Source organism: Periophthalmus magnuspinnatus, chromosome 21, assembly GCF_009829125.3.
Source record: "Periophthalmus magnuspinnatus isolate fPerMag1 chromosome 21, fPerMag1.2.pri, whole genome shotgun sequence".
Taxonomy (NCBI): domain Eukaryota; kingdom Metazoa; phylum Chordata; class Actinopteri; order Gobiiformes; family Gobiidae; genus Periophthalmus; species Periophthalmus magnuspinnatus.
This window is the reverse complement of record NC_047146.1, coordinates 10,238,290-10,249,228: the sequence shown is the minus strand read 5'-3', so window position 1 is coordinate 10,249,228 and position 10,939 is coordinate 10,238,290. Positions and strand designations below refer to the sequence as shown.

The following is a 10,939-nucleotide window of genomic DNA, read 5'->3' as shown; positions in this document are numbered from 1 at the left end:
TGCCACACTGGCACGCATATGGAAGAAGTGGAAGTAGTATATGCATTTAAAGAAGTCAGACCATTTCACTTCCACATTTTACTGACATGTTTCAATTCACTTTCAAGTACATTTTACTATAATGGAAAACATAAATCATATTTATATGAAGGAGTTTATCAATATACAAAAAGAACATTTTTTATGTTTAATGTGTTACAAAGTTACAAAGTCTCTTTAAAAAGGTTGTTGTATTGTTTGTGACTTTCTGTAGCCAGCACGTTTCTCAGACAAAACCAAAAGTATGGCTGGGCCTGAGGATTAGTGGGCCAGTCCAGCACAGACTTACTGAACAGTCTCTTCCTCAATCTCAAGTATTTTGAATTACACACCACCTTTTCCAAGAAGATCAGTATTATAACATCATCCTTTTCATCCATGAGTCTTTGATTGGCTATGTAGAAAGCAGTTTTGAAGCTCCCACTTTTGATATATTTGTTGGTGAGAATAAACACCGTCCTCTTGCTCTTGTGGATGCTTTGGGACAGGTTATCGATGAGCGGACATCCGGGTATCCAGTCTCTCTCCTCCAGGCACAGTGTGAGCCTGCGATCCCCCCGACGCTCCAGCTGAACGCACATCTCCTTGGTCACCCACTCAATCACAGCCGCGTCTTCTTTGTCATATATCACAAAGGCGTCATAAATAGAAGGTTGGGAAATGAGCCTCCTGTAGCCTTTGAGCTTAGCCCTTAAAAAGTGATAGATGTACCACACGTCCCATAGGAAGAGATGACTGGAGATCGGGAGGGTGACACAGCACAGAATGAACGAAGTCATCAGAGTGTAGATGATGATGGACAGGTCACTGTGCTGGCAGGCTGATAAGTTCACTGATAAAACCGGATGGTCTTTTTGGGCCTCTGGAAGGACACAAGTTACATCTGTACCCAGTTTGGGAATTGTCACCATTGTATCGTTGAGCCATTTAAAAAACCTGGTAGCCTTACAAGTACATGCGAAGCTGTTATTGTGCAAAAGCAGCATATCCATCGTATTTACAACATCATCAGGAAAACTTGATACCTCCACATACTCAATCAAATTAAAACTAAGATCCAGATGTTTTAAATTGAAAGCATCTTTGAGAAAATCTACTGACAGTGTCACTATTTTGTTCTTGTGTAAAATTAGCTTTATAAGAGAGTTGCTGCAGTTTGACAGCACATGTGGCACAGTAGTTAAGCTGTTCCCACTGAGATCTAAAACCTGCAAAGAACGCAGATGTTGTAGCTCCTTCCAGTTAAAGGATTTGAGCCCGTTGCCTTTCAAGTGAAGTTCTGACAATTTGCCAGGCAGGCCAGCAAACAGCTCAGGAGGGAGGGAGTGAAGGTTGTTCTTAGAGATGTCAAGGATTTTCAGATTTACTAGTTTACTAAAATAATTAACATATCTAATGTCACCGTCCCTCCACATAACATCCAAACGGTTATCTCTGAACTCTAACCTCTCCAGAGATTCACTTTCTAACTCGGTGTTGGTGGAAGTAGAGATCTGATTGTTGTTCATCAGCAGTGTGGTCAGCTTCTTTAGGTTTTTGGTAAAATTGAGCATGTGGGTTAGACCTTCTGATTGAAAGTAATGGTCGTTATGACTTATATCTAAAATCACCAGATTTTGTAGTTCTTGGAAGGCAGTTGAATACAGCAGGTCTAGGCGATTTGAGGAAAAGTCCAAGTATTGTAAATTTGGGAGATTGGAGAATTCAGAGCCATTTAGACTTTGGCTCATCAAGTTATTGGACAAATTTAGGCACCTGAGGTCTTCAAGATTTAAAAAGCGATGATGCAAAAAGAAAATGTTGTTTCTAGACACATCCAGACTCTTCCCAAACTTACTGCACCGTTTGTTCACTAGAGAAGTGACCGTTCCTAGTTCTTTGTCTTTGTGTTTGCAGCTGCGGGCATACTCGTCAAACCTGAAATAGTGAATTTCTTTTACATCTGTGCTATCGTACTCCACCCCAGACGACATAGGAGACCAATCTTTTAACTCAGGCGCAGAAAACCCCAGAGCCGTTTGGTCATCAGAGGGGATTGAGATTTTATTATCAGCCAAATTGATTATTTTAAAACTTTGTAATTCCATCAGGATGCTAAGATTTGTAGTTTTAATGAAGTTTGTTCCAAAATCGACAACCTCTAAATTTTTTAAAGATTTTAAAGGTGCAATACTATCCATTTCTAGCTGCTGGAAAACGAAACCTCTCATTCTGAACACTCTTAAAGATTTCAGTTCAGAAAAGTGTGGGCTCAGATACAGAGTCCTAGGATATTTCTGCAGCTCATAGTTAAACGAAAGGTCCAGTTCTTCCAGGTTGTTAAGAAAATGGGGAAAGTCAAAGGATCCCACAGCCTTGGATAAAAAGTTTGACGAAAGATCTAGTACCCTGAGGTTCTTAGTACTTTTAAACCAATCCTTGCAAACATTTGTCAAAGAGTTGCTATGGAGACGCAGGGCTGTAAGTTTTGTTTGCATTTTGAAGGCATCAGGGTGTATTTGTAGAGGAAAGCCATTCGGGCAAGGGGTGCAAGGAAAAGGTGCATTGTAACAGCGAGGACAATTGCCGCTAATATCTAGAATCTCCAGATTGGTTAGGTTTTTGAAATCTTCTTCTGTCACTTCTCTTATGTTATTATTATATAAGTACAATTCTTTCAGATGAGTAGGCAACTGGTGTGGTATATAGGATAAGTTATTTGACTTCAGAGACAAAAGCATTAAATTGTTAAGCTGTAAAAATGCTCCATCCTCTATGTAATACGAATTGTTGCATGGGTTTCGAAAGTAGCAATTTTGACCAAGATACAGAATCTCAACATTTGTGAGGCCGGTAAGATTTACTGTATAAATGCTATATATGTGGTTTACTTCCAGGCTGAGCAACAATAGGTCTGGTGGCAAGTGTTCCGGTATCTCATAGAGCTGGTTGCCATCAAGATACAACGCTTTAAGATTCCCAAGGCCTGAAAATGTGTGATCTTCTATTTCCACACTTTTAATGCAGATGTTATCCTTGGGGCCGATTTTGACAGGCACACAGTTGCACCTGAAGTCTATCTCCGTCAGGTTATCCAGTCCGTGAAACGAGGAGGAGTTTAAATAATGGATGTGGTTTATGGTGAGAGTCAGGTTGGTGGTCTCTCGTGGGATGCCCCATGGGATATCGTGGAGTTTTGTCTCTGTGCAGTCTACGGTCACCTCACTGCTGTTGCTGCGCTCCGTGACATTACATGGCAACGTCTTTGGATACACGACCCGAGCGGTTGAAATGGGGAAGGCACACCACAGACCCAGCACAGCCACCTGTATCTATACAAGAGCAATGAGCCATGATTTAGAAAACATAAAAAAATCATTAGCAGTAATTAATGAATCCATTGGTTACTTCAATAAACACTTAATGATCTTATTACAATAAATATCTTTACTTACCAGCTGGGAGAACATTTTCACACAAGCATTGAACAAAAATGATTCGGCCTTTGTGTAGTACTCAAAGCATTGTAAAACTGATGGTTTATAGTGCTGGTAGTTTGTGTGAAAGTACCAGCTGCATAGGTATATTATTAACAAGCACCACTTCCCTTTAGTCACATGGAACAGACAATAGTACAATGGTAACTCATCAAGCATGAGAATAAATGTTATGTTATCTTCATCTGTCAAATCAAAAATGTATTTAACGTAGCCCTGTCTGATGTTGATTGAAAGACATTTAGTACCACTTTTACTTATTGAAGTCTAATGGTCTGTAAATATCTATATTTAAATAGCTTCTCCTCCCGTTGAAAGCACCTTGCAGAAAATTCTTATTATAGTAAAAATGAACACTGTAGCAAGTAAAGTGTGCCATGGTTATCATTAGAGCACGCATTACCAACTCTCAGCTCGGCTAAAATGATAAAATCATGAATTATTAAACATACTTCTAAAACTAAACACAGGTCAAGCTACTTTTCTGAATGAATAATTCACTTTGAAGTGAATGCCACTCGGAAACTAAGCACCTAAAAATCATCAATTTTAAACAGTGAAAATAGACAAAAACTGTGTTAACACTCTTTAGATTTTAATGTTGTTGACAAAATAACAGGAAAATACTCAGTGGTCTTATATAAACTGCAATAAATTAGTCCAAACCCAGCGAAACGTACAGGTATCTCTTTTATTTGACCAAAACATGTCCTGTGCAATGATTTGTCAGTAGCTAATAAAGTGTTTGGTTTGTTTCCAACATAATATCTTACAAATTATAAACAAGGTTCTAATAATCTAAATAATATACATTAACATTTAATAGAATGTATAAATAATCAATAATTTACTATGGTATATATTTCAGAGGCGAGGGCCATATGTATCTGAGTGGCTACTTAATAGAGCTTATTTAAAACTTTAATAATTGATATAATTTCTTTTTACCTTTATATATTAAAATACTGTATACACAAGGCAATCTTTTTCACAGCAGTCAGCACATTAGTTCTCTTATGTCTCTTATGTATGGCTTTAAAATCAATACTTAGGTTACAGTTTTTATTTGTCGAGTTGTGTGGTCAGTGAGTGCGTTAGTGCGTTGATAACAGCGGACATGGTGGCAGAGTGATGTGTCAGTGCGTCCACACTTTGGTCACTCGGGGATCGTCCTGAAGCCGCTTCTGCAGCTTTCAGCAGATTCACGTAGTTCATGACCACCTCGTCCACTCGGGCCACCAGCTGAGCACGGCGGGCCTCGCTGCTCACACTGTCCACCAGAGACATGCAGGCCTGAGCCACACAACACAGTGTGTGGAAGCTGTGGGTCAGGGTGAGCAGCAGCTCCTCCGGGCTTCCGTACTCATCTACCATCCGACTGCAGGCACTGCTCAGCACTTTGGCCTGCATTAAGAGCAGCTGGGAGAGCGTCTCTGTGTCCGCCTCGCTTGCCTCTGGGCCCTCTGCTCGTTCACCTGAGTGGCCTACACTGGCCCGCAGCAAAGCAATCATATCTAAGGCATCCCTCCGTGCCAGTGCAAACCCCGTGTGAAGGCTGTATGTTTTTCCCTTCATTGCATTTACACAGGCCAGCCTTGCTTTGAGGCTCATGTCATTCATTACAGCAGTTGCTTCTTCCTGCCCAACCTTGGGGTCTTCTTCATCTTGACTGTGCTCCTTTCTCCACAAAAAGCAGTGACTAAGGGGTCCATGACACCTCAGTGTGCTCATGTCCATCTGTGGCAGCAGTGATGAAGCTCCTCTCAAAAGCCTGCTACCTGAAGAATTCAAAGAGACTGAGCCCTGAGAACAACTCTTGGGTAATGTTCTGTCGGACCTCTGGACTTTCATCGGGTCTTCAGACTGACCACCACTCCTTCCTGTCAGTGTGGCTTTGGTCTTCTCAAACAGCGCTTCGAAGCTCCTGGCACCTGGCACTGTGCTGCTCCAGCTCCTCCTGAGTAGGCGGACCTTGTATGACCTCCGCAGGCCTCCTGCTTTGTGGGCACACGTACACGATCCGCTTTGGGGGAAGGCCGTGGCGTGCGGGTCGGGCTCCGGAATGGCCGCTGTTAGCCCCATGTGCTCTGTGCTACTTATTAATGATGATGGTGACATGGCTGTGGTGGTGGTCTCAGTACAGAGAGGTAAAGATGACTCCACTTCAACCTTCTGCAGCTGTGTGCAAGCTACACTAGGGGTAGTAGGAAAACACAGAGAACTGTTAAGCATCTTCATGATACAAAGCTCATATGATACAAAGCTCACTCAGACATTATAATTTTGTACTAATTAATAACTGTATTAATAGTGTAAAAACAGACCATATTGGACAGGGTAAATGTCTATGGAGTTGGAAAGTTTTTGCTTGTATGTGTTTTTTTATGTTTCAAATAATAATAATAATAATAATTTTATGTTCCTATTTATGTCACTCTTCACTGTTTATTTCTTTGAAAAAAATTATATAAAATTATGTATATCAAAAACAGAGAATGGAATACACATAATATATACTGTTCTGTGAGGCGTTACCTGTGGTTTCTTTTATCTTGGCCATTCTGTGAGTTCCATCCCTTGTAATAGAAAATCCCGGCTCAGCGCTTGTAGCTGCATGGATCCTCCTCAGCAGTGTGGGGTCCATGGGATGCCCCGCCTTAAACGGGCCTGGATAACTCTTCTCTTCACCTGCTCCATAGCCCACACCCTTCACCGCGCTCTCTGACATTATGTGCACGTTTTCTGTAGTGCAAAGAGGTGAGTCCATGGGAGTGACGCAGCTGCTACTCCCTGTGCTACAACCGGCATCTATAGAAGAACACTGCGAACTCTGGAGCGAACTGATGCCCTCACTTTGTAAAGAAGACATGCGTTTATTCACATAGAAATCATGCAACCGGGCCACCTCTTGCTCTGAAGACGTTTTCTCATTCTCTTGAGAGGTGGGACTTTCACTGGGGGCTGGCCCTTTTGATGGTGAGTGGATATTTAATTGCTGATTTCTTTCTGTCAAGTCTTGTTTGTCTCCTTTTATTGTCATTCTGGTGGTGTGGGAGGCTTGTGAGTCATTCCCACAATCTGGAGATAGATTCTCTGCCATTTTGTTTCCAGGTGCTTGTTGCCATTTTTGGTGCTTGTCTTTTAGGTGGGTTCGCCCCAGGTCGAGCTGGTCCACATAATAGGAGTCTCTCACAGTGAAAGCTTGATACTTGCCGACTAGATGAGGGGTATCTTCTCTGGGTGAATCCTGGGTAGGAGGATGGGAAGAAGCTTCAGGGGATTCACAGGTGTCTCTTTGCTCCGAATCCCGCTGTTTACCTCTCTGCCGGCTCATCACTGGCCCCATGTGCATCTTAGTAAAGTATTCACTCACAGATTTAATCTCCATAGTCTCTGGCTCCATCTCACCACCATCTGAGTGGAAAATCTGTGAAGAGGCAACATTAGCAGATTTGTCCTCCTCTGTCTCAGGCCTGGTTCCTGCTCCACTGTCACAGGCGGATGAGGCGTCAGTCTGGTCGTCGTGGGCAGCGTGGTACCCCTCTGCTTGCGCTATGTGGAACCTCAGGTGGCTGTCTGGATGCCTGTGAGCGGACGCCTGCTCTGAGCTCTCCGTCATTTCAGAGGAGTTTGTTTCATTACCAGAATCGGACGACTCTGGACTAAAGGCTCGTGATATTTCAACACCTGTATACCACAAAGAGACAGGCAGCAAGTTAACATTGTCAAATTAAGAACAAAGTAACAATTAGATGGTGAGGTGGATGGATAAATAAAAATGAGCGTAAAGGATGTGATGTGTGTGATGAATACTTGCCTAATTTGACATTACAAATTCTAAGTAGTGTTCTGAATGCCTTGAGACATGAGACATTGTACGTGTATGAATATCTATCACAAGAAAAAAAATACAACCAGAAAAATATGCCAACACAAATGTGTACAAAAATATCCAATGAGAAGAAAAACTGAAAAAAATGCAAAAAATGAAAACAAGACAAACACACAAATGGAAACTGATGAAAAGGGCTTTATTGAAAAAAACAAAAATAAACAATGAATGAATCTGAATGGCTGTTAATGGATGAATGTGACAATAGTGTAAGGAGAACCTGTGCTGTTCTCGGACTGGGCAGGACTTTGTTCTTCAGAGGCAGCGAGTGCTTCTAGAGCCTGTAAAGTGGACACTACTGCATGATCCAGTGGTGCTCCCTCAGGCCCTGCTCCATGTGTAGGCACTGAGTCTATGAGAGACACTGGGATGTCACTGCTCGGGGCTCCTCTCCCAGGGCCTGGATGCTCCTCTTCATCGGAGCTGTCCCTGAAGCCTGGGGGAGGGGCAGCGATGGCCATGTTAAGTGAATGAAGCAGTATGTCGTTGTCCTCCTCATTGTTGCCCTCTGGCGGGGGAGGGAGAGAGGTCAGGTCGATGATGTCGTCGCTGGACCCTGAGAGTGAGAGCAGCATGGGTTTGTCTATGTCACTCATCACCAAGTCTTCCTCACAGCTAATGTCGTCCTCATCCTCTGCATCATCCGTGGTCTCGGCGTAGCAGATGTCATGCAGCAGTGGCTCCTCGATGCACTCACTTTGACCAAAGATTTTTGTGGCATATTGATATCCGTCTCCATCTTCTATGGCATCCATCAACTTATAGTCCTCCTCGAGCCGCCTGTACATGTGGCTATGATTGTCTAGGATCTCTGGGTTGTCCTCCATAAGTCTCTGATAGCCCAGATTTTGTGGGTTCACACTGTCTAAGGGTGGGTCACCAAAAATGAATGAAACTTTTGCATTCCTGGAGGACTCTTGGGGTTTGGACCTTGGAACATTGAGGTAAGTTTGGGTGCAAGGTATTCGGCAACACTCTGCTCTTTCCACTGTGTGCATTGTGTGCTGAGTCTGGTGGATCTCAGTGACGTAGACTGGCTGGCCTTCACAACGAGCGTGGTTGAGGTATTCACAATCCTGCTCTGAGAATTCCTGGCTGTACCTCTGGCTGTTTCTGTCTTCACATCCTTTATGAGGTGTGCTGTAGGTACATTCTATTGACTGGAAGCTTTGCTTTATCCTTGCAGCATTACCTGCAAAGTGGAAAAAATGTCAAGGATGACTAGACTTGTACAGAAGTCAAATAAGAATTTCAGACATACTTTTACCCATTGTGTCTGTGTTTTTGGCCATGTTGAAGATGGAACGTCGAGAGTCCACCAGTAATCTGTAGTAGCCAGCAGTCAAACAGGCCAGATTCATCGCGTCCACAGACTCCATTAAGAGAGTGATGGGCTGTGAAACACACAGATAAGCAAATCACAAAAGTACAAAATAAATGGACTGCACAATGAGGTGGTAATGACTGACGTTCCTATAAAATGAACCGCTTTTACTCAAACAATCCATGCATCAATTAAATATTTAACATTGCTGACCTTTACATCCAGGACATGAAGCTCCACTCTGACTCTTTTCTCGTCCTCTGTGTACATCTCGATGCGATTGACGTGGCTGAAATCTGCTAACAGTGCTACCAGATTTGTTTTGGTGTTAATCACATGACTAATCCCATACTTGGGTCCCACCAGCAAAGTCACCTCTGTGTGCTTTTCACCTTGCTGTAAATATCAAGTAAATAATTGTATTTCACTTATAAAGCAATAAAGATTAAATATCTACATTGCAATGCAATATAATAATACTTACAACAAGTGTGGATTTAAAAACTCGACCACCATACAGTCTTAAGTCACTGAGATATTTGAGATAATGAACCTTTGCTTGCAAGGCAGTCAGCTGAAATAAACAAGAGAAAAATAATGAAATGTAGCATGGATATGCCTACAACAAATGGGAGACAACATTTATTTTATCTCAAGCAACAAAAACAATGGGATGTAACATTCAACGAGACATAATATATTTGAGAAGTAGTAGAAGGAAAAAGGCTTATAATAGCATGGGCAATAGTTAATTCTGTAGAAATGAAACAATGACCTTCCACTAGGTGGTAGTGTAGAGTCAATAGAAATTGCAGGATCATGAAAAACAATAATACAAAGAAAGACAAAGTAAATGTGTCTCTTAATGGTGCATTGAGTGATGTTGCATTGTTATGAGAAAAACTATACAGGGACACTAATAATTCTGGTGTGCAACATCCTAGAATAGTAAGGCATACATGTGAAACAATGGCTACATAAAAGGAGAAGTGATACCTTTTTACCAGGAGGCACCAAGTTCTGGTTGGTTTTGAGGATGTGAGTTAGAGCTTTTTTGATGTTTTTCTCTTTCATGCTTGAAAGCACAGCAGGAGGCAGAAACAATCCCAGGCCCCACTCCTTCCTATGGAAACATCATTCATAAACATTAGAAGATGCCCCTCAGTCACTCATGTCATAAACGAAGTTGTAACTGCAAGAATATAATCCATATAGTTTGACCAGGGGTGGGGCATTGATTAAGTGACAATGCTCAAATTACTCATTAAGCAGCAGCACTAGTGAATCTTCAGTCATGCCAGAAATACTTTACACCGATGTAAACTAAACTAAATAGTTTCCTAAAGGGATTGTTTAAGTTCATTGGTAAAGCTAAACATAAAACCTAGTGCACTTACTCAATGTACTTGAGAGACACTTTTTGGGACTGCTTGGTGTTGATAGTTAGAATATACATTTGCAGCGCAGCCAGGCGGAGGGCAGTGTCGTATTTCAGCTCTGACCCAAATCTCTCCAATACCACGTCATTACAGCTCTAGAGGAGACAGACACAGATAGGTTACACTGCCCTTTACTTAGAAACAGCAACAATAACAAACACTCATAGATTGTAGTTCATTATCTCTCACACATCACTATCTTTCTCAGTATATACTAACCTGCACATAAAGGTACTCAAACGCCACAGCATCTCGTCTTAGCAGCTCTATAGGGTCCTTTGGGACGAACGTGATGCGGAAAAAGCACTTCATTTTGTGTGACCCTGGCCTCTGCGTCACCTTGAGAGCATAAATGAGATAAATAGAAAGCCATCAGTCAATGTCCCCATCTGCCATGTGTCTGTTTTATAAGTCATATTGTGGCTTGTGTTCCACATTTAAATACCTCTAAAACCTGTTGTGACTTGGCGAGTGCTTCCAGTAATGTCTCAGTATGTAACTGTTTGAGATTATACTCATGTTTTTGTATAACATATGTTACTATGGTGACAGAAGGTAGATTTGTTCTTACCTGAGTTAACATCTCCTGCTCATGGAGGAGCATGAGTTTGCTTGCTGATCCTTCTGCTCTTTGCTCCAGCATAAGAGAGAAGTGCTCAATACTTTTTATGGATAATTTTTCTTGCAGGGTCATGATGACATCCTTTCAGAAGGGATAATAATGGACACATGAAGATGAGGTGAACACAATACAATATAAAAGGTGTTG

General features: G+C 41.9%; 2 protein-coding genes across 5 annotated transcripts in view; both read right to left on the bottom strand.

Moving 5' to 3' along the window:
- Positions 1 to 203: 203 nt before the first annotated feature.
- On the bottom strand, positions 204 to 3,488 carry tlr7 (toll-like receptor 7). The gene is made up of 2 exons (XM_033987227.1): positions 3,474 to 3,488; positions 204 to 3,350 (listed from the first exon to the last, which is right to left on the bottom strand). The coding sequence occupies exons 1-2, from the start codon at positions 3,486 to 3,488 to the stop codon at positions 204 to 206; spliced, it is 3,162 nt and encodes a 1,053-aa protein (XP_033843118.1).
- Positions 3,489 to 4,169: 681 nt separating this feature from the next.
- frmpd4 (FERM and PDZ domain containing 4) overlaps positions 4,170 to 10,939 on the bottom strand; it is a 39,282-nt gene continuing 32,512 nt past the window's right edge. For all 4 annotated transcript variants that reach the window (XM_055230480.1, XM_055230481.1, XM_033987270.2 and 1 more), the window contains 10 exons: positions 10,742 to 10,873; positions 10,390 to 10,509; positions 10,129 to 10,265; positions 9,728 to 9,854; positions 9,216 to 9,305; positions 8,945 to 9,127; positions 8,669 to 8,801; positions 7,628 to 8,599; positions 6,051 to 7,202; positions 4,170 to 5,704 (listed from right to left, as the gene is read on the bottom strand). In XM_055230480.1, the coding sequence (XP_055086455.1) occupies positions 4,578 to 5,704; positions 6,051 to 7,202; positions 7,628 to 8,599; positions 8,669 to 8,801; positions 8,945 to 9,127; positions 9,216 to 9,305; positions 9,728 to 9,854; positions 10,129 to 10,265; positions 10,390 to 10,509; positions 10,742 to 10,873 (4,173 nt within the window). In that variant the 3' untranslated portion in view covers positions 4,170 to 4,577. The remainder of the gene's footprint in view (positions 5,705 to 6,050; positions 7,203 to 7,627; positions 8,600 to 8,668; positions 8,802 to 8,944; positions 9,128 to 9,215; positions 9,306 to 9,727; positions 9,855 to 10,128; positions 10,266 to 10,389; positions 10,510 to 10,741; positions 10,874 to 10,939) is intronic.